At 37.0% G+C, this 24,384-nt stretch overlaps 1 protein-coding gene across 2 annotated transcripts in view; it reads right to left on the bottom strand.

Annotated features, from left to right (window-relative positions):
- Positions 1-24,384, bottom strand: part of LOC134653156 (uncharacterized) — a 46,267-nt gene that overhangs the window by 6,279 nt on the left and 15,604 nt on the right. The window contains exon 2 of one of the 2 annotated variants that reach the window (XM_063508494.1): positions 1,308-1,413. In XM_063508494.1, the coding sequence (XP_063364564.1) occupies positions 1,308-1,413 (106 nt within the window). Of the gene's footprint in view, positions 1-1,283; positions 1,414-24,384 lie in introns of both variants that reach the window. The other variant, XM_063508492.1, reaches the window with a different exon arrangement.

Genomic DNA, 24,384 nt, shown 5'->3' with positions numbered 1-24,384 from the left:
CTGCCACAGCTCTTCGGTTGAAAAATCTAAACCTATGGACATCTTTCAGCTCACCGCACAAGAGGATCTATGACAATATGATCTCAAAACTGCCCATGCTGGAAGCGCCAATTGACCAAATACCAAAAACTATGATCTTCTGGAAAGACTACGCCATATCGTTAACAGAAGATCCTAAAGAAGGACTAGACCAAACAAAACTAAGAATATTCACAGATGGCTCAAAAACAAACACAGGAACAGGATGTGGTGTCTTCTCAGAGGACCTGAACATACACATCTCAAAACCCCTGGGCGAATACAACACAGTATTCCAAGCTGAATGCGTAGGTATAATAGAAGCTTGCAATGCTATAACAAGACGAAAAGTGAAACACGAGAATATACTAATACTGTCAGACAGTAAGTCAGTACTACAAGCGCTAGGCAGTGACAAACTAACTTCGGAACTTATACTGGAATGTCATCGAAGACTTACTGAGGTGAGCAAGGAAGGCAACAAAGTAACAATCCAATGGATAAAGGGGCATAGTGGATCAAGAGGAAACGATGCAGCGGATGAACTGGCCAGGAAAGGCTCAGAGACACCGGCATACGGACCCGAGCCCATTATACCCCTTCCAATATCCTACATACACAACCAACTAGACCTACATCACAGACAACTGCATAATAAGTACTGGAATGAAATGGACACATGCAGGCAGACTAAAGATATTTTACCGGAACTGAACTACAAGCTCACCAAAATACTACTGAAAACACCTAGGCAACAACTACGTAAAATAATAGGACTTATCACAGGACATAACACACTAAACAAACACCTACACAATATGGGTAAAACGGACAGCCCCTTGTGCAGAGCATGCATGGAAGAAGAGGAAACAACAAAACACATACTCCTAGACTGTAAACAGGTAGAAACATACAGGAACAAATACCTAGGAACTCCGAGCACACTAAAAGAGGCAGTCAGCAACCTGAAAACACTGCTAGGTTTCATGGAGGAGCTGGGGTGGTTAGAGTAGCGCTACCTCGTTTCACGCAAAATAGGCACAATGGTTGTCGATTTGCGGAAAATGCCCAGAAACACTAACTAACTAACTCAACTTCAACATTTATTCAGCAAATAGCTTTGGCGCACATATTTCGCAATATTTGACCCCTTCAAGGGCCAGGACCTCTAGGGCCTAGGGAAACCCGCTACGCCTAGTCTTTGCCTTCGTGAATATCACGTCTTAGAGAAAGGGATGAAAATAGAAAGTAAAGCGTGGAGTCACCTTTTTGCGAAGCCGAGGCGTTACCTGCTGGCACTGGCTCATGAGCTTGATCATCTGCGGGAACGTGATGCCCAGAGGTCTGTTGATGCGGCCCAGTTGACGCAGCAGCCGCTCTGTGTCTTCCTCGTCACTGGAATGAAAGAGAAACAATTGTTAAAGAGATTATGAGATATATAAATATATATATATATACATTTTATTATCATTATTCATTAGCAGTTCAGACACTTCTGACGGTTATTTACAGGACTTCTCAGTGGCGGATTTGCTCTAAGGCCCAGTAGACCCGGGCCTAATAGGGCGGCAGGACATTAGGGGCAGCAAGGCGGCAGTCTCTATGAAAGGTGCTGAGAAAGGGGCGGCTAATAGTAGTTGTATACAACTACTATAGTTACTACAGGCACAGATTATATAATAGTTCTTCTACAGGGCCTGGGGACTAGGGCGGCCAAGGCTGAAAATCCGCCTCGGCGATTTCTATATTCGTCACACAGGCGCGTTTTCCGGGCGGGGCGTGAGCGGGGCGCGCCACTTTTACATAAAAAACGCTTACGCCTCGGCCGGAAAACGCGCCTGTGTGACGGAATCTTAACTGAAAAACATATGAGTGGGGGACCGGTTAGATTTCCATGGCTAGATTATTGAAATGAAAGAGATTCACACGTCGCGCCATTCGCGACAGCTTTTCTAAATCGATACTAGCAAAACTAGTAAGTCTACATTCAGCTGTAAGTACAGTAGTTATATCACCATCGGGCAATGCTAAGGTTGGCTAAGGTCATTGTCTCACTACCGGGATGACGTGTGTTGCGTCAGCGCAGCGCGCGCCGGAGCCGGAGCACTTTCTCCGCCCGAGATCTAGGATCGGTGGTCTGGATATGGAAAGTGTGTTCGATATTTGACACCTTTTACTATCTGTTTGTCACATAATCATATTAAAATATGTATATTGACACTTATGTATGAACAATTAGACAAACGCTGCGTGAACTACTTTTTTTGGAACTCAATTTTTGACTCCGTAACTTTTTATTTGGACTATTTAGGAGGTGAACATGTCGTCAGAGGTATCTTAGAAATTTTACGTTGGAGACGTTGACAGCGAATATTTCCAACCCCTCTAAAACGCGCATATTAAGGATATGGTTGAAATATTCGCCCGAGACACTTACTTTTACTTTATTTCTAAGCATAATATAAATAAGTACACATGAAAATAGCCATGCCAGTTTTACACAGAACAGAAGCCTTATTATCAGCGCATATGCTAATACATATACTCGCGCGGTTGCACTTTCCGAGATACCTACCTTATTTATATACTAGGCATAGGTTTGGCATAGGTCAAGTTGAATAGGTTTTATAATACCTATAGGTACTTATGTGGAAATTGTAGAAGAAAATGCACTTTGTAATTTTCCTACTTCTAGACAGTTCAAGTTATGTAGGTATTAGGTATTCTTCCTTCGTTATAACTCATTAGACAAAAAAGTTGTCTTGTCATAATATATATCAACCTTGTGTTTAATGCTCCACACATCGATCGCAGCAACAGGTGGGAATTATAGTAACTCAATAACGGGGATCGAGTTCAGTGGGTTACTCACACGCAAACGCTTGTCGAAGAACATGCCTGTGTCACAGAATACGGCGTGCTATGTAAATGTGAATGCATTGGTCAAGGGTGGGGTATTCACTCTCCAGATTTGTCCCTGCTTCTAAACTCCGTCAAATCATACAAAATGTATGAAAGTTTGATGGAGTTGAGGCTGACCGCAGTCATATAATTAGAAGAACGACCCGGGTAAATATATAGTCGAACCTTTAAAAACGAACGTGTACGACAGAGCCAGAACGGCTTTCCATACAAACATTTTCCCATATTCCTCTCTGGATATTAACATAATGGAAAACAAATCTGAGTACCTATGTCGCTCTTTTTTGTTTTCGTCTTTAATAAAAAATAATGCGCCTTATGAGGAAATTAAAAAAACTGGCACAAGAAAGAAATGCATGATTGGCGATTACTCCACCGACAAGAGCAAAGCTCTTAAGTTATGATGATAAAGACGTCGCTTTCTGAGGACGTTACTTTCTGAGTACGACATTTTTAGTATAAGAACATAGTACGATTTAATCGTATAGGTACCGTACCTGCATGGACGAAGGACGGATTGGATACCGCAACCATTAGCTGTGCGATACACGGTCGCTTATTTTAGAAATTACACACACACATTACAAATTAGCTATTCTTTCTCCATGTTCATTGAGTGATGCAACTTCCGCTCTGTTTCAATAGAAGTCTTTATTCGTTATGCATAATTAAATACTAACTTTCATTCGCGTGTCGGAACTGTCTTACCACATTTGCCTATCACTGACATAACAGTGGTTTATGGGTGGTGTGGTGATATCTATACAACGTGAGCCCGAACAAACCGAACAACTTTAATAGTCTTTGATTTAGATGTAAAATTGGCGCTTACGCTATTATTAACGCCGCTCCGCCGCCGCGCGCTATTATTATTGTGGCGCTATGCGACGTAAGCGCCAAGTGCCATAAGGTACCTTTTGCCGTGGAACGTCACAAATATTGTAAACGTATCATAATAAAATAAATATCGCGGTGTTTCACTCGGCAGTAAAGTGTCTGTGAAACCCTTCGTGTCTTGAAACTCTCGCAACGCTCAAGATTCCACTTTTCGAACCAGTCGCTACGCTCATAAGATTTAGATTTTTACACACTCTTCTAAAAACTATTTAAGCAGGGACGTGATTTATTGTATGTCTAAATTTATACAATAAACTTTTTTCAACTTTTTCAACTTTTTTTATTATACATAGTCAATCTGTCTCTGTCGTGTCTGGTAGCTATTACATAATAAGATTTCGTACACCTCTAGTCTTATTGACTCGATTTTTACACACTCTTCAAGAAAACTAAGCTTTTTATTATACACAGCCAATCTGTCTCTGTTATGTCTGATAGCTACACAATAAGATTTAGAATAGAAGCAAAAAAATAAAGCTTTATTAATGCAAACTAAGACAGCTATCATATTTACCTGTCGCCTTCCTGTCTAGGTATTTCGTTAATAGACTGTATGCACATGCCTTCTATTGATTCGCACAATACTGTTTACATATAGCTATCTTTCATCACTTTCATCATAAACGTCAGCTGAAAACCTGTCTTCAAATAAACAAACAGCCTCTAACTTATTACGATATTTGTAGAATGAGAGATGCCAGAAACAATCTATTACAACATCTGGCACAAGGTTGACTACCGCTCGTACCCTCACCGCTACTTAAATCCGGTGTCTAGGTAATTATTATGGAATCTAGAACCTAGTTTGGGACTAATTTTAGGCTTTAGACAGGTTGACTGCAAGGTTAACTAGTATTTTACAGTTGCACAAGAATATTTTTCGCCGGCTGTCTGTAAAACTCTTTTAATGGTAGGTAAGTACCTCCTTATGACGATTCTGACAAAAATAGAACGAATGTTAATGTAAGATTAAAAAAATATATATAGGTAGTCAATTTGGACTCCTGTATTCAATCGGTTAAAAATTGGCCAGCCACGCGCATCTGCCTAATAATTTTAATTTTCTCGCATCTTTGTTTAACAGTTTAATTAAAAGGTTTTTTTTTATTCTTCTGAATTTACTTGTTATTTAATTAACATGACTGACCGAGTAATTTGATAGACTGTCGGGTTCAGTCATCCGAAAATTTTAAATAGTCACTTCACTCCGTTATGTGTAGAAAACTAGAAATGGAGATACTTAAGTGCAAATGTAGAGATTAAATAATAGAAAGAGCGTGTTATAAAAATATTAAAATACAAATTTTAGCTTCATAACCTAACAGACGCAAGTAATGGAAAATTTCGCCCATCTTCAACTAATGAAGGCGATCACGCACATTATGTGCCATCCGGGCGAATTGATTTTGACAATACCATACGACGGAATCGGGTCGCAAGCGCATGGAAACCAGTTTAGTTCACACGCATCTCGATCTCGATAGCTTTCGTTAGAAGACAGCTATGCTATGAGGATCCGAAATCAGATGTTTACTTACGACCAGTTGAACTTTAAAAAAAAATTATAAGTATGTTAAGAATTAAATTTTAACAGTCATGAATTGACCCTTGTACTTACGAAGCTAATGACCTACAGTTTAACCGGATTTTTAATAGGTACTTAGCAAAAGTAACCAAGCTCTTGAAATAAAAATTAAAATAAAATCTAGCTTTAGAAACTCAGGAATGAAACACGATCACCATGAAGTGAAGCGCGTCGGTGAAACGCCGAGAAAGCCCACACGGCAACCATTGTCATTACGAGAAAGCTGCAACAATCGTCCGCACACGTCTAATTAGGCGGTGTTTACTTTGCCAAGTGCCGTGAGAATTGTACTCGTAAAACTGGGTGCTAGTTACACTGACAGTACCTACTCATATACTAGACGTTTTCATACTATGTTACCTATTCGGAATGCATATGAAAATTTTTGGAAGTTATGGTAAAGATAATGGCTAGTTACGGACGGGCACCGCAAACCGCTTCGCATTGCGACTGCGGCAGCATTGCTGGTGCTGCGTTGTAGCAGTGAGAAATGGACGATGTCGATGCCAATTTCCTTTATAAAATAACTGACGGATTGAACCTTCTCATCACCAAGAATTGCGGCACCGACAACAGCGCTATTTAGCAAGAAAATTGACAGTAACAACGCCTATTTCCCGCTGCTGCAATGTTGCTACAGTGTCAGTGTCAATCCTAATATCACCTTTAAGGGCTTATTACACCTACATTTTTACAGGATACTTTCTGCCATCGGGGGCAATGAAGGCGTAATTAGTGAGCCTAGCATTCGACTGCGTACAAAACGGAACCGCCCTGCAAAAAGGTAGACTAAATAACCCCCTTTAGACAGAAATCGAGTGATGAAACGAAGTTATGTCTACGTTTACCTACACTTTCCCATTGTGTGTTGTGTGCAGATTGGTAAACAGCAGCTCTCCAATGTGTCGCAATGTGTTAATTGCCATGCGATGAGCGCACTGCGATATATGCGACTAATAGTTCGCAAAAGATCAATTTGCGAACAATCTCTACAATAAGGAACCACACCCATAGTAATTTTATGACGTATAAATAACACTGGCACTGCGTGTGCTGTCAAAATCTCTGCAGACTTTTCTTGGTCTAACTCTACCATAGAAATAAGATTAGCGACATGATAGGTCTGTGAACTCTACACATCTTAAATATCTAAAGTAGAATTGAGAACTGGTGTCACGTGTACACTAGATAGTTCGCGAAAGAGCAATTTGCGAACGATCTCGACAATAAGGAACTACGCCCGGTCCTTTTGTACTGGGTAATGATTTCCTTTTACGTGTCCGGACTCGGCTGTAGGCAGGCGTGTATAAATCTGTAAAGTTACTTAATAATAATATATGCATCTTTCGGAAGTCAAGACACAGGATAAACTTAACGTTTTACGGGAAGCAATTAACAACTAATGACATAGCGGCAGTCGTACGACCCCAATTTCATAGATATACTGCAAATCGATGTACAGGTTAGCCGTTTGGCACACGCATACTAGAGGTCAAAACAAATTTTTTGACCCGCAGTTCCTAAAAAAAATTCCCTGCGGAGGGGAGTGCCAAAACATTTTTGTTTTTGTATGGAAAAATTTTTTTTTTTTTCAGAAACCTATCTTGTGTGGTATTATATGAAAGGGCTTTTTGAGGCGATTCTAAAAATATACCACATCATTACATTTCTGCCATTTTTTTTTATTTAAAACAAAAATAATTTTCAAAACATACTAAGTTTGGGCTTCTCCAGATAGGTACGATATGGCTGATTTTTTTTTTGTACAATATACCACAAATAATACGTGATATCCTCATATCTAACTCCAAAAAAGCAATTTTGAAAATAATTTCATTTAGTTTTTTTTTTTTTTTCAATATTACAAAGTGATACAGCTAGTTCTACTTCAGTACCTATTTTACGAGACTTATGGAACTGTACTGCAGATACGGTGCATATTAATCATAAAATGATACGTAATATCCATATATCCAACGGGGAATATCTTTTTAACCCTTTTACTGCGCCTTTTCATCAGTTGGTATAGTTTGTTTAGTTTTTCACACAAAATATCAAGAGCCCAAACTAGGTAGAAGTATGTTATATACGGTATACCTAACAGATTTTTTTGTACAATATACCAAAAATGATACGTAATATCTTGATATCTAACCCCAAGAAAGCTATTTTGAAAATAATATCATTTCGATTTTTTTTAATATTTGTTATGTGTATAATTTTTCAATATTACAAATTGATACAATTCTAATGGAACTGTATTGAACTGTGCTGTTTTGTTTATTATTATGGGTGTTTGTCCATAGTAAATATTAAATAAAAACTAAAGGAATAAACATCTTTCTTTCAACTTTCAGTCACTTTTTTTTAAGTCGGTATCTTCCAGAAAAATTAAACAACCTATACCAGGTGATGAAAAGGCACAGTAAAAGGGTTAAAGGGTATGACAACGCATCAACGGATGTCGGATGGAGGTGCAATTTCAAAGCTATTAAGGAAATTGAATGACCATATTGAAGATTAAATAGCTATATATCGATTACTTACAATGTTGGCATACATTACTTAGTTATAACTTGCCTACTAAATGACTTAATAATATATAATTAAGATAGAGTTTTCTGTGAAGCGTACCTAGTGAATTTTAATTGATTTAATGAAACCGGTGAATACCTACTATAGTGCATTTTAGTTTAAAATTTCAGAGGTTATAAACACTATTAAATCTTAATTGGTTTACCCTTGCATTTGTTTACCTCACCGAAATAAATAAATATGAAAAGTGAAATAAGATTTCAGCGGGCGCAGCATGGTTCAATTTTTATCGCCTATCACTATGCCCGTCATTTTCGGACTTACATACTTGTTAGAACGTGACAGGCATGGTGACAAGCGTTAAAAATGCGACCGTGCTACCGCCACAGACCTGTTAGATTTAATTGGACAGGAAAAAAACCCTGTGTATACTCTATAAAAGAGTTTAGTGAATTAATTTTGAAAAAGAAGTGTCTGAAATATTATTAATATAATTTTTGAATAAACTGTAATGTATGACGTGCTAAATGTAATGTATATTACGTGGTCAATAAATTATCTTATCTTAATTTATGAGTTTATGAAAACAATTCATAATAACCAGATAAAACTTAGCAAACATCCGTTAAATTTTCTCTTTCTAATAACCGCCATTAGTATATATTGCATAACGCGATCCTGCGCTGCGCTCGCGCCGATGCCGGCGCGGCAATTTATTCAATGATCCAATCAGCGACCAGCCTCCTCACACGACAACTCTTCTAGAATGTTAATGACCACAGGACTAGGATTTAAAATGTTTAAAGAAGAACTCTATGAGTCAACTAGCCTAGTTTACGTTCACATAAAAATAAAATACCTACGCATTGAATAATTTTACGGTTTAGACTCACTTGTTTTAAGTCACTCGCGCGACATGTTTCGGAGAGCCTAGAAAAATAAAATACGCATTCGTCATTTCACGTGCGTTCCATAAAAAGGCATCAATTGTAATTTGAATACATAATTAATCTATGTATTACTTACACTTATTCAGCAAGCATGTACAAACTTTGAAATAAATAATCATTTTCAATCGGTAAAAAATTAGTTATTAAAAACAAATATATGATATTGTCAAATTAAAATATTTAAGTAAGTTTAAGTAGTAATTTGACTAATTTGTAATTAAACCTAACAATATCATTTAAAGTTGAAACAATAAACTCGCTTTATTCTTGTAAATAATCGAAGACTCCACAATCCACAAGAGGTTATGGGCCCAGTACGCATTCACATCTCAATCATTTGGAATTCTAATTCAATTCAAATAATTTATTTCAGAGCAAAAAAAAATCCTTAAAAAAATTCTAATGTCACCTCATTATTGAATAGAAGTTTGACGTTTAAAATAACACTTGCACGTCTGTGCCTGAAAAATCGCTGCAGAGTTACCTTGGTCTGACGCTACTTACCTACTTTGACAACAGCTTTTATTTTCTTAGTCCCTTTTCAAGTTTTCAATTTCATGTAAGATGTCTGTTAAGCGTTCTACGGGCCAATAAAGGTTATTCCCATCATCCACCCTTATGCCAATGAGATAAAGTTCTCCGGCTTCTACTATTGCATGCCTGTAGTAATACTGGGAATAACCCATTCGAGAGGTTGGATAAGTGCCATAAGTGGCATATTAGTCGTTATCACGATTTTACGTCACTGTCAAGGGCTTTTGAGTGTAGTACATTACATTTGATGACTTTGCTTCTTACATAGCATCTTACGATGCAACAAGGTTATTACTTTATTAGGATATCTACGTACTTAACATGTCACATAGGTAATTCTTTTTCAGGGGTCATAAAGTTTCATATTTAATGGCCAACAAAGTTAGAGCAATGCAATTAACTTTACTCATAGTTAGCATCGATAGGCAGTCGAGAACGCCGGGTCACTTTATTTAGCAGTCTGAGTTCGAGCAGTTGGCATCCATCTGACATAACGTAAATGTCGAATGGTAAACACTGTCCCAATAGGTAGCACCTTCAATCTTAATTCCAAGCATAAGTAATGAACAAATAATTTTAAAATTACTGCAGTTTGCTAAGAACATGCATAAAAATTGCTATCTACCTGTTTTGGGATCCTATGGGTCCCATAGGATCCCAAAACAGGTAAAAAAGATGTATATCCCATAGTATGGGATATACATCTTCAGACGTATATCCCATAGGATCCTTCGGCATATAAACGAGGCGTCCTCGGGCTTACCGAGGCGTCCTCAGGCATACCAAGGTGTCCATAAATGCTTAGAACACCTGACATAAGACACCTTGGTATGCCTGAGAACGCCTGCACACCTCGGAATCCCTGAGGATGCCTCGGCATATAGCCTTTAATACAATTTCTAGTGGAGAAATACAATATCCAACAACATTCTAATGTTAGACAGGCCGAGAAAGCGAACAAGTCACGCGAGGGGTCGGGGTCTGCAAATAGTTGCCAGGTGACCCCCAGTCACGTTCTGAGGCAAACTTATCCTCAAAGTACTAAACAACTAACTCTTAACTTAACTAACCATCGGTGGACCTTATTATCTTTGCAATACGGCTTCTAGGAATTGTTCGTTAACAGAGTGGACGATGGTACAACAACAGAACACATTTTAATATTTTTTATTTATCATTGTTAGGCCCTATGTCATGGTTATAAGGTTTACGAATGGTGAAATAAGTGAGGACGATGGTACAATTGGACCCGAAAATACACTTGTTATTAGTAGTAGTTATGTGCGTTTGGAAAACATCTTAAGGAAAAAACAAAAAAAGATACCTATATATGTTTTATAACAATTATAACATTGGATAGAAAATGTAAAGAAAATACTAGATATACGTGTTTGGGAGGTTCACTTTTGATCTTGAATCGAACAACCGAGCGGCAGCTGACCGGTTATCCGACGATCCCGGTATAGATCCTTGCTATCCGATCACCTTTAAGCAAATTCGTCTTGCAGCCCGAGGCTACAGCCTACAACCCGCAAAACCGTATTGGTGGTCTTATTTAAAAAGGTTGAGTATGGCTGCGTTAGAAGAACTTGGTCATAAAATAACATTTTTAGATTTTATATATATGTATTTTAGTAACATTTTTGACAGGATCGCTAACTTTTCGCGAAAACATAGAGCATTTCAAGAATAACCAAAACTTAAATTGTTAGCAATAGTAAATACAAGTTTTTTGAAGTGAAAACTTCTTTAGTGGCGCTGGGCACTTTTTGAGGTGGGGAAAAAATTATAAACTCTAGAGCGTAAGGACCGTAAGGACCACTCAATGACATAATTCAATAAAGCTACATCTTGATAAAATTGCTAATAAAAGTGAACTCTAGTACTGGTGAATAAAACTCAAAATACCATGACCAAATATATTTAGATGCGAGGTCTGCAAGGTAACTTTACAATTTATATTCGAATTTTAAACAATTAACGCTACAAATTTGAATTTCGAATTTTAAACAAGCGTAAGGCGTAAGGCCCTATTCGCAGGGCCGGATTAAGCGTGTCGGGGCCCCTAGGCAGTGCAATGCTCGGGGCCCTTATAGTCAATTCTGCATAGGGTAAAGGCACCAGTAGTCAGCCTTATAACGACTTTTTTAAGTTTGAACGTTCGGCATTTCTACAGCATTAGTCGGATAATTAAACAAATGACATGGTTAGATCAATTGTTTATCATAGTTTTAAAACAAAATATTTAAAAAAATAACAATCCTCTTTATAATATCTCTAATTAAGTTAAAACAAAAAATGGCACTTTTCTCCAGTAGTCAGCCTCCAAAATCCAGTAAGCAGCCTCTGTGTACCCAGTACTCAGCCTATATAAACTATTCATAATAATTAGATCAAAATCACTAATATTTATATCAAAATCAACGATATTATAATATTTATTTTTTCTTTATAATTTTTGTTATCGTTATTGTAGTTAGTTGTAGTTTTTAATTTTAGTTTATAATTTTTTGCATATATCAAAATCAACGATGTTATACAAATATCTATTTTTTATTACTATTTTAGTTTATTTGTATCTCCTTGGATATCACGGGCCTATAATCCCGGTTTTTTGATAGGCTTGCGTGGGGACACAGATTCAACACGTAGAGGCCCCTTGGAGAGCTTTTATGTCATGTAGAACTATTTTAGTTATTGTTATTGTAGTTAGTTGTAGTTTTTAATTTTAGTTTATAATTTTTTTGCATATACATTTGTATTATTTACCTACTTGTTTACTTATTTAATAAATAAAAAATCTTATAGGTACATACAATTCTTATGACACGAAATTTGTTGGCCATAGGTACTTAATTAACTAACATTATTCTTGCAAACTAAGAATCGCAATATTTATTTTCTAATAATTAATCCGTCAAAAATTAATGAGGTAAATCAGGTAATATATAATTATGTTCCTAGTAGGTATTCGGTAAAAAATAATTAATCGAGTCTATGCAGATCTAATTATCATTAATAAACAAAGTCATATACCGACCAGGAAAAAGCAAAATGATAGTTATGTATAGTTAACGTCAAAAATATGTATACACTTTTGAACCTTATTTCAATGAGATAGGGTTTAAAAATGTGGACATATTTTTGGCGACGACGTACCAAGCAAGGTCAATGGCTGAGTACTGGATCCGCGAAACCCAGTGCTCAGCCGCATTAAAACGTTATTTCAAATGCGGCTGACTACTGGGTTTTACTTTAAATTGACTAGGGCATGCCTAACTAAATTTGAAAATGTAAATTTAACGGTCCTAACGGTCGCATTGGCTCGAAAATAATAAAATAAACGAATAACCCAAAGGTCAGCCGTGGGGGGCTGGGCACTGGATTCTTTGGAAAAAAGTGTTATCCAGTGGCCAGCCCCCTCAATTTATAAGTGAAATATTGATATTTTCATTCAAATATAATGCAATTTAATAGATAAACTAATAAATAAACCAATCATTAACAAAAACAATAACTTTTAACATTAAAACATAGTTTTTCTTGCCTGTTAAGAGAACACCACGTGCAGTAAAAAATATGGCCGACATGACACTATTGCACTCGTCAACAAACAGCACCTGTATGAACGAGTATATTTCTTCCCCCCGTTCCCTCACCGCACTTGTCGTGTGACGTATTAACCTATAAGGAATCAAAGCTCCTATTTGAGTACTCGCGATTTGTTTAAACGAATATACCAGATATTTATGACCAATAAACGGCTCAAAAGGCTGACCACTGGTACCCGGCTGGCCACTGGTGCCGTTACCCTACATAATGTTCAGTACAGGGAAGTAAGTTTTCGGTTTTAATTTCAACCTTCAGGTGTCGGTTGAGACGATCCGAACTTCAAACTTCAATATTTATTCAACAAATAGGCCACAAGGGCACTTTTACACGTCAACATTGAATTTACATACAAGCAAAAAAAAAAAACACCAACAATTATAAAATACAACTACCAAATCAAACTAACGTAATACAATTAGAGATGTATAAGGTCTCTTAATGTCGAATTACATAAAAAAAACTATAATAATATTAAAATAAAAACAAAACAGATACATGGAGAAAAAATCTAAACTTATTTAGAGGTGTAAATGTCTCTAAGTGTCAGAAGAACTAAAAGATAACTTTAATTAAACTACTAATAATGATTTTCCATGTATTCATTTACCAGTTAAGCTACCATGTAGGTGTGGTCAACCAGCAAAAAACGCGAGCGTAGCGCGCGCGAAATTTTTTGTAAAAAAATTGTGAGAGCGTGTTAGAAAGGCCGGGCCGGCCCTAAAAATCCGAAGTTCCCCAGTAAGGCGAGCTTTCATGCGAGGTCAAAGCCGTGCTTCAGGACAAGCTCAGCTAGAGCACAGACGCCAACGAATGTCCATTGTATTAAAAAGCGAGACCGCAGGCCGAGCTTGGCGCAGCGAGACCAAAGGCTAAGCTGAAGAAGAGGAGATCTGGAAGACAAACCAAAATGTGACTTTTGGCTGAAGGTCGAGCTCAGCAATCTCCACATTACTTAACAAGCCCAAAGCGTACTTATAACCAGCGAGGTGAGCTTTCATGCGAGGCAAAAAGCCAAGCTTCTGAAATCAATGTTGATATTTGTTAAAAAGCGACGCTGAGGATCGAGCTGTAAGAAAGTAGCGTGCAGCGCTCTGACACGAACCAATCGTCAAATGTTACTCAACAATAATATGTGTCATATGTACAAGAGTTACTCGGAGGGCCGAAGTTCCATTGATGAGGTTTTAGGCCCTCAGGAGACTGAAATTCGTGCTCGACATTACAGACTTTAAAAGCTATAAAATAACATAATTTACATAATCATCTAATGATTGTGTGTCTAAGAAACTGATATTGGACATTAGGTATAAGTAGGTACCATATATTTATTTTTTTTACCATATGAAACAAATTTTTTTTTGACGCGCGCGGGGCCCCCTAACCGAGGCGGGGCCCATAGGCAGTTGCCTACTTTGCCTTAGGGTTAATCCGGCCCTGCCTATTCGCATGGCAGCTTTTTCAACGCGCGTTAAAAAAAGCGTTTGAATGATACAAATATATAAGGATACATGTGTATTTATTCACACGACTGCGACTGTGACTGACTGATGATGGCTTGACCGTCTGTGTAAAATAGCGAAAGAAAATGAGTGAGTACTTTATAAATATACTACTAGATGAAAACCCGGCTTCGCTCGGGTGAAATGTAGATATTTCCATTGGATATTTCTGTAGTTATCGGTTACAATGTCATTGAGTTTTCACTTCTGCCGGCACTCCCGGAGTGCAACCCGTTGCTTGTTTAAAGTTTTATAATAGGTAGCATTCTGTCTGACGCGCAGTTTTGTTTACACGAGTAAATTATTACCTAGTTAAAATGCGTCGATGGCATAATAACTTTGCCCTTACCTACCTACCAAAGGAGAGGGGCCAAAGAGTAGTATAATGAGAGGGCCGGGTGTTCAGAGATCAAAACGGCCTACCAGCTTGTTTTTTTTAAGTATGCATGTAATGACGGTTTGAAGCAGGGATGTTGCGAACATCCGCATCCGCATCCGCAACCGCGGAACTTCCGCATTATTTTCAACATCCGCATCTGCATCCGCATCCGCATAAAATCGATGCAGAGCTTATGCGGATGCGGATGTCGAACAAGCCGGTACATAAACGTCTTAGCGGCGGCGTAAGTGCTAGGTAATTTCGTCATTACCTATAACGAAATCGTCTAGATCCAGAAAAGTCGGCCAAGTTACTGTTTATTAAATATAACGCACCTATATTCTTGCTCAAATACTAAACGTTTCGTTTTTTTGATAAAAAAAAACTAAAAATGGAATATTTGACGTTTTCTAAGTACCTAATCTTGACATCCGAATCCGCATCCGCATCCGCATATGTCAAAAAATCTGCATCCGCAACATCCCTGGTTTGAAGCTCTAAACTTATAGAAAAGTAAGTAAAGGTGCCAGTGCTTGACATAATAGTGCCGAATATATGAAATCCTGCTAGAGTCTGTGGGGTAAAAGAAGAATCGTGGATATAGGGGAACAGTGACTCTTCTCTTTCCGCATAGGCTCTACCAACTTTATCAACAGTGACAAATTGACAATAAGCTTAAAGATATGACTATATGACATGTACTCGGACAGTGACGAACACTCCGATGTCTATCTTAAACATGCCTTACACCAGTGCCCGTACTTTTCGTACATATGTATTATAAAAAATTGACAGTTTTTTTTCTATTTTGCTTGTTTCTTAAGTAGTTATTTGAGGTTTACTTAGGAAGATCGGCCAAAACCTATACCTAGTAACTATAGGATACATCTAGACTATCTAAGTGTCGCAGGCGTCGCTTGATGGGCTAACAATCGGCTCAGCAACGGTCACCCGATCCATTGTACGATGCATTGTGTTGTGCATGTAGGTAATGCGAGTTCTTTCGCGAATCTGGCCCGTTATTCCCAATCGTATACCTAACACGAGTGAGGCGAAGTTCTGAGGGCCGAGAAAAACGAAAATCGATATTTCGTTCATCGACCTACATGCTGTGCAGCAAAAGTGTAGGAGGTAGCTGTCTGCTAGACTGAGACTAACAATACTTTACACTTACGGTAGATGTCACTACTAGATTTTATTTACGGATCTCGGGGGTCATATTAGAATGGTTATCTTGAAACATCCGCGTCCGGGTCAGCAATGAGAATAGCACGTATCTTTCGCGAATCGTCGTGTAACACGGCGATTTATTACGCGATCGCGTTTAGCGAATTGCCAAATGATATGGAGAAATCTGCAATAGATAGGTACATACAAGAGAATAAAACAACATTATATCCAAGACACTTATCCTGATCCTGCTTATATTTTTTTACATGACAATACAGTTTGGTAGACATACAATACCTAAGTAGTGAAGTGACAATCAGCGACTGCTTTTTATGAAAAAAATTGGTGTCGCGGGCGAAAGGGCCACATAACCACTAAAATCCTGAGGAAAGCGAAAGCCGAAATAGGTTGATGAAAATGATATTATTTATAAGTAATGTAAAAACTTGATGTATTTGCAGTTACGGCATTTTAATAAAACATCAATTAATCTGCATCAGTGCCGCAATATGTGGAGAAACCTGCACTTGCAAAAGAAATTGAAACATATTTTAACGCCCTCGTAGCACAAATTTACGTCACATAAACTTATTACTTAAGCATAATATCACATTTAAATAAAAATAAAAAATCATTTATTTCGGACCATAAAATCCATAGTTACAATTAAATTACATTAAAATAAAATTAAAATTAAAACAAATTATACAAATAAAATATTACAATAAAATTATACAAATAAAATATTACAATAAAACTAAATATATATTACAATTTACTAAATTTATTATTGAGGCTAACGTGCATGGAGGACCAGTGCTTCAGATGGGCAACCGGTGAGGAGAAATTTAATGTCTTAGCGAGGTGAAAATATTATGCACTGCGCGTTCTGACTCTTAATTTGCTGGGATATATATATATAGGCGAAGTAAAGCCTATTATACTTTAGTCATCAATTAATATATATTTTTATTTCTAGAACTGAGAACAGCCATTTAGCATGAATTATTTATTAAATCATTTATCAGTCGTTTATTAGTTACTTTGCGGAAATTCATATAATACTTTATTCAACCATATTCAACGGAATTCAAGTAAAACGGTTTAAAGCCAATTAACAGCACGTTATTAGATCGCGGAAAAGCAAATCAATATTTTTATTTTTATTATAAACAGTTGTAGCAGAAATCTATTATAGATACCGTAAACTTTGGGATGGTTACTTTGAATCGCGAGGAAATATTGGCGATCGATTTTTGACAAATATATTTTTTTTTAACGCTAGCTAAAGAATTTTATGTTATTGGCAACCTTGTATCTTTGAAATTAAAGTCGAGATTGTAACGAATGATTGTAACTCGGGAATCACCTAATTAAGGTGCAAGTGTTGTTTCCTCGCACTTTTTATTATGTTTATTGATGCATGCGCATTACTTTCATTACTTGAAAGAAACAAACCGTTTATCAATGTTTGTGACAATTGTGATTGACTGTTTAATATCGCTCGCTCCTTATAGGGTAAACTACCCTATCGCTGGCCATCAGTGATTGGCACCGTTCCCAACATTTGCCATCATTGGTTATGCCGGGGCTTTATTCAACCTTAATATCTAATTACCCTAAAACTGGTATTTTATGGGGGTAATAAGCTAACCTAACATAACAATACAACAAACATACACGTTTTATTTTTTATTACCATTGGGAGGGGTAAAATCAGGTTCCCTAGTTAGTCATAGGGGTGACCGGACTGAAAAGGTTAGGAACCACTGATCTAAAGGAATGGTGACTTTCCTACAAATATACATTTCAATTGAATTTCAATTTATTTATTCTAAAGACAACAATGGCCCACAATGGTTGCCTGATTCTAATCAAAAAACTATGTGAATCACTTAATTATTGTCAACTGTGTCTTGATGAAGATAAAAGTGGATCAATTAATATTTCTAGGCTTCAAACCCTTAAAACGAAAAATCAGAACCCTTATAGGATCACTCGTGCGTCTGTCTGTCCGTCTGTCACAGCCTATTTTCTCGGAAACTACTGGACCAATTAAGTTGAAAGGCAAACATATGTAAGTTTGTGACCCAAAGACGGACATGTAACGTAAATAAATAAATTCTAAACATGGGGGCCACTTTTTGGGGGTAAATGAGAAAGATAAAAAATAAAGTTTTTAAAACTATATCGTGTTACTACCACAACCCCCCCCCCCCCCCTTTATCTCTGAAACTACTGGGTCTAAAATTTTGAAAAAATCCACGAAATAGTTCTTTACCTATAAATGACAGGAAAACCTATTAGAAATAAATTAGAAATAAGTACGGAACCCATGGAACGCGAGTCCGACTCGCACTTGGCCGGTTTTTTTAATTTAATGCGTTGTTCGTACAGATACGCGAAATCTGAGTAATTATCTGCAGAACTGATGCATTGTCGCCGCACGTAGGTACTTTATGGCGTTATCGTGCGAGACAATAACGTTTATCATTATACTGTCATTTCTTGTTAAGAGAACCAGTCTATAAAACATTGAATAATTTTTTAAAAGAAAAAAACTAAACTAAAAAGTTAACATTTAATTTAAATTGCCATAAAATAGTTTTAGAATTTCGTACAGAACGTCGTGTCCAGGTGTCTCTACCTCTTTTGTTGATTTTAAAATATATATTTTAATATAATAATATTTACGATGTTTTGTTAGATTTAATTTAGTTAGTTTATATTAAATTTAGTCATATTTATTTATGATTAACTTTATTTTTTAATTTCTGTATTTAACGCTAAGTATGTAAAATAAAGTTTTTAAATAATTGAAAGCCCAAAAACATATTTTTCTGCGTATTTCAGTATAAACTGTTTAATTTAGGTATCTTCGCGAACTTCGAGCCGAAGTTTGTGGCAGTTCCTTGGGAATCTGTCTGCCGAATCCTAAACAGGAACATTATGTAACGCAACGAAAAACTGTGTCACCAAAATTATATTTACCTAAGATTTGTATCTCCTTGGATATCACGGGCCTATAATCCCGGTTTTTTGATAGGCTTGCGTGGGGACACAGATCCAACACGTAGAGGCCCCTTGGAGAGCTTTTATGTCATGTAGAACGCCTGCTGGAACCCGTTCCCAGGTGCAACAATACACACCCATGAACCGGTTTCAGCAGGCATTGAGACTATTGTAGAAAAAGAGAACAGTATACTAATCTATGGATTGAAGTTTGGGTGGACTATGAAACTGGGTTATTACAAAGACGTACGGACACCTGCCATAACAATGGGTTCACAAGTTATCGCGGCAGGTGTTGAGTGGTGACTTGCCGCAGTTGCCGCGCACTAGATGGGCCCCTGAAACTGCCGTCGCGAAGATTAATATTATTATTATTGTATCTGGGGGCACGGTAGTGCCCCCGCCAAGACGAGCAAAGCGAAGCGCAAGGGCACTACCTACCTTTTCTCGAAGTGCTTCGTCGTTTTTTTGAACCCTTATAACTTGGGTTTGGATTATACCAGATAAACAAAATTCTCGGAATATGGTGTCAATAGTGGACTTATTAAACATAAAAAATTTCAATTGCATAGCTCTTATACTTAAGATTTTATTCGTATCTAAAAAACCCCGATTTCGTCACTGACTCACTCACTCACTGTTGATCATCAAAACCTCTAGGGTACTTCCTGAAGTCCTAGGAAGCTGAAATTTGGTATGTAAGACAGTATTAGTACACAAACAACAAAAAAATTCAAAAACTTGAAATTTTTTGCCCCTAAGGGGGGGAAAAGGGGGGTGGAATTTTGTATGGGAAATCAATAACCGCTGAACCGATTTAGTTGAAATTTGTAGATATGGTATGTAGATAGTTTTTGTAATGGGGAATGGCATAGAATAGTTTTCAACCCCAAAATCACCCCGTAAGGGTGAAAAGGGGGTGGAAAAGGGCGTTAGGGGAAAAAGAGGGTTGAAGTTTGTATGGGGCACCAGTAAAAAGCAGATTGTATAAAAGATGCCCCGAGGTACGTATTTAAGGATTTTTAATAGTAGGTCCTTAAATCACACGCGCAACCCTTTAAATTAGGGGATGGAAGCAACTTACAAAAAGAACTTACCAAAAACATTTTCATGTAAAATGTTGCCAAGACGAAACCATAAGGCCCGCACTGACAAAAAGTTATCAGATCTCTTGTAGAGCCAAGCTTCTAACTCTACAAGCCCTAACTCCACAAACTCTATACCTTAGTCAAAATATGTGGCTTGATCGTTTTTGGTGGGATATGTTAGTCTGTAAAGTACTTATGGACCGTAGCTGCCTTAAAATAAATGTTATTTTATTTGAATAGATTATTCTACTAATAATAGTGTTACGCGTGTTATGCCGTGGCCGTGACGTCACACCAAGCAGCAGCAGATGGTTGCAGTATCTGCAGCGTACAATTTTATTGCTTTGCTAGGCTCTGAGCATTATCGCCCCGCACTGCAGTTGGCCCCTGTTTATATTGTGTAGTCCGATATAATATTTGAGCTTTTTAGCGTCCTACCACATACACGTGTATGTATACCTTACCTATACGAAAATGCGCATGGATCAAATACTTAAAACCTACTTCAAAAGATGTACTAGGAAAATTAAAATATGTATGTATAATCCACCGTTACCGTCTACCTAATACCTATTTATTGCCTATGCCTAATAATAACTATCATTACCTACCTATCGATATTATCGGTTTGGCATTCCGTACATTTTAACACACACACAAATTTTATTACATTAAACTTTGAAACTTATACTTACTGATGTATTTATTTACTGTAAAAAAATTCCACATAGCAATGTGGATTTTTTTTAATAAGAACCTCATTAAAAACCAAAAAAAACGGACAAAATCGGCAATTGATTTAATTTCAAACTTCAACTCAAGGATAATGATAAACCGCTGGCCAGTCACAAGGATAACTAGCCATTACACCACGTCTACGTAGATCATAGCTAATTGCCCATAATACCCCATGGCTACGATATATCGATCTTCATATTAGTTAATTTTTCAGCAGCGTGGCACCCGCCAGCTGGGACCTTGGCCTTCTCCATGATCTATTCATAATTGTAAAGTTACACACTAACTTAACATACAATACGACACTTGGATAATTTGTTGTCAAAACATTGCATAATAAACACCTAGTTATGGAGATTAATTTTGTCTTGAGAAAAAACGCGTGGTAAAATTGATTGTTAATTGTAAAGTTTTTTTTTGTGTTTTGTACGAATACTAACACATGTTTTGCTATATCCTGGTTAGGGCGTAATCTGCGTGAATATATATTAAAGCCGGTTAGGGCGGTTAGTAATTTGCTCGTTTAAAACACCCCGTGGCGTCCATAGTAACTGAACTTACTGATCCACAGCACATACTGATATTTTCTTATTGCCGATTTTTTCTAGGCTACACTAATTAAGTAGGTTTGAAGTTACAGTGCAAAAGGTACCCCACACACCTACAGAAATACAAAATATTGTCTCTCTCTCCCACTTACACCCAAAAGTTTAGGATACTGAAGGCTTAAAGTTTAGGATACATAGAAAGTGTCAAAATTGTGGGCAATTTTATCACCTTGTTCATAATTTTTGGGTTCGGAACTTCAGACAAAGATCTTTTGAATAGGTTTGAGTGAAAACACTAAATTAAACTTTTTTTTGTTAACTAATTTACATATGTTATTCTTTTCTTACAAATACGTAAGTCAAAATAACAAATAAAGGCAAAATAAAAGATTAATATAGCTAATTGAGGCTTGTAGACTCTGTCTAAGCTAACTTTTCACCGACTTGCATAGACGAAAATTATGGAGTGTCAATTTATAAACATTACATTTTCATTGAAATGTGATATTATTCCCACAATTTCTTATTGCAAATGCCATGAAGAGCTTGATCCACTGATCCAACTTTAGTGCGTTTATGAATAACGACATAAATATGTGTACAATATGTAGTGATAGTGCTTACGGCGATATTTGGGTCGAAAGCTGCACTTAATGCAGAAAGCAAGCCGCTTTGCTCAGTGATACTAGGGACCAATCTGAGTGATTTCATCCGAGGAAACACAAATTTCATCCACCAGAATTCAAGATGGCGGACCTTTTCCAAAATGGCGGCTGCAAAATTTAAAAAAATTGTAGACACAGAACGGCTGCACCGATTTTAGTGTTTGATATATCAATCAATTCGTATTAACACCTGTAATTGTAAAAAAAATATACCTTTTAAGAAATTAAAGATGGCGGCCAAATATTAAGAAAATTGTGATTTTTTATTTTATTTTTTTTCCTTCTAATGAAAATAACAACTAAATATTCTATGATATGGTCACATATCATTTTATTTAAATGAAACCTGATAATATTATCTACAAAATAAAATAAAATGCTTGACAATCCGTCGAGTAGTTTTTGAACTATATGCATTACAAAAAGCGCGTAACAGCCGCCCGAAACGGCCCGCTCGCGCCAAAACTGACAAATTTGACGATAATTCTTTATTTTTAAAGGTAAAAAAACAACAGAAAATATATTTACTTTATTTAATGGGCTATAAATAAATATTTTTTGATATTTCCGCTTGATAAATTAAAGATGGCGGCCGAATATTAAGAAAATTGTGTTTTTTTTTCCTTCTAATGAAAATAACTAAATATTCTATGATATGGTCACATATTATTTTATTTAAATGAAACCTGATAATATTATCGACAAAAAAAAAATGCTTGACAACCCGTTGAGTAGTTTTTGAACTATATGCATTACAAAAAACGTCCGAAACGGCCCGCTCGCGCCAAAACTGACAACTTTGATCATTTTCAAACGTAAAAAAGGACAGAAAATTTATTTACTTACTTTAATAAATGAGATGAGAGAGATAAATAAAAATGTATTTCCGCTAATTATTTACTCCTCTTTATCATTTTCATCCTATGTTGTTGAACTTACAGAAAAGAAAATTCGTATGAAATCGGAACAAAATATTCCATATTTACTTAATTAAATTAAATATATAATATGAAATATAGAGATGAAATACGCCAAACTGTCCCGCCCTCCATTACTATTTCAATGTGTGTAGTATTATAATAGTAATGGAAGGGCGGGACAGTTTGGCGTAGTTCATCTACTTAATACATACTTGATTTATATATTTTTTACTGAGGTGTGCCAATAAAGAGTAATATTCTGTCTATCTATCTATCTATTATACCTTTCGTTTTTGCAGCTGCCTTTGCATAATTATGCTGCATTGCACTGTGCAGGGTAGACCCATCCTCCGACACGCGCGGCGCATTGTTTCGCAGCCTTTTTTATTTACAGCCGCAATGGTCCAGGTATGATTATTTACGCCATATATCCCTGGCTTCAGACCATTGCGGTGTCCAATTGTCATTGGCTGACTTCCAACCCCAAGAAACTGGCAATGGCACAGAAGCATAATCAAAAATAAGGGCATTGCCCCATAAGTGGCCCACATGATGTGACACAAAGCGCGTGTTTGTGTAATGCTGCCGATGTTAGTGGGATGCTGGTTACCAATTTATTTTGAGTAGCAAATAGTTGCGTACCAGGTTGACCTACAAATGTGCTGTTTGTGTGTCAGATAGATAGCAGGTGTCATTTTCCAGTATAGCCATGAATTATTCAGGAAGACTTTCTAATGACTGCAATATTTCTTTAAAAGCTGGCGTAACTTCAGGGTGTGATAACCATGTTTTGAAGCAAGACTTCTTTCCTTTTGTACGGAAATAAGGAGTAGTGTCACAACCTGTAAAGGTGTGAACGCCACGAAGAGCAGGACCCAAAGTATTAGCTATTTTATGAACTTCAACATAACGGCGTTTATTTGCAATCCCGATCAACAGCCATATTTTTTCAAGAGTACCAGCAGATCTCAGGCCTCATATCTACGACTGGTACAAAAAGTAAATGCGAAGAGAATAGACCTTGTATGGCATCTTTATCTGCCAAATAGCCGAGTTAGACAAGAACGAGAAGGAAGACGGGCAGGCATTCGACAAGCCGCTGACCGGGCTGGCCTGCAAGAGTGGCCTGCTCTTGACCGGGACTGCAAATAAACGCCGTTATGCCGAAGTTCCTAAAATAGCTAATACTTTGAGTCCTGACAGATCGACCTCTTCGTGGCTTTCAAGCCTTTACATGGTGTGACACTACTTACTTCTTATTTCCATACATAAGGAAAGAAGTCTTGCTTCAAAACGTGGTTGTCAAGGTTGT

This window comes from Cydia amplana, chromosome 12, assembly GCF_948474715.1.
Source record: "Cydia amplana chromosome 12, ilCydAmpl1.1, whole genome shotgun sequence".
In the NCBI taxonomy this organism is placed as follows: Eukaryota; Metazoa; Arthropoda; class Insecta; order Lepidoptera; family Tortricidae; genus Cydia; species Cydia amplana.
This window is presented reverse-complemented; position numbering and strand designations above follow the sequence as displayed.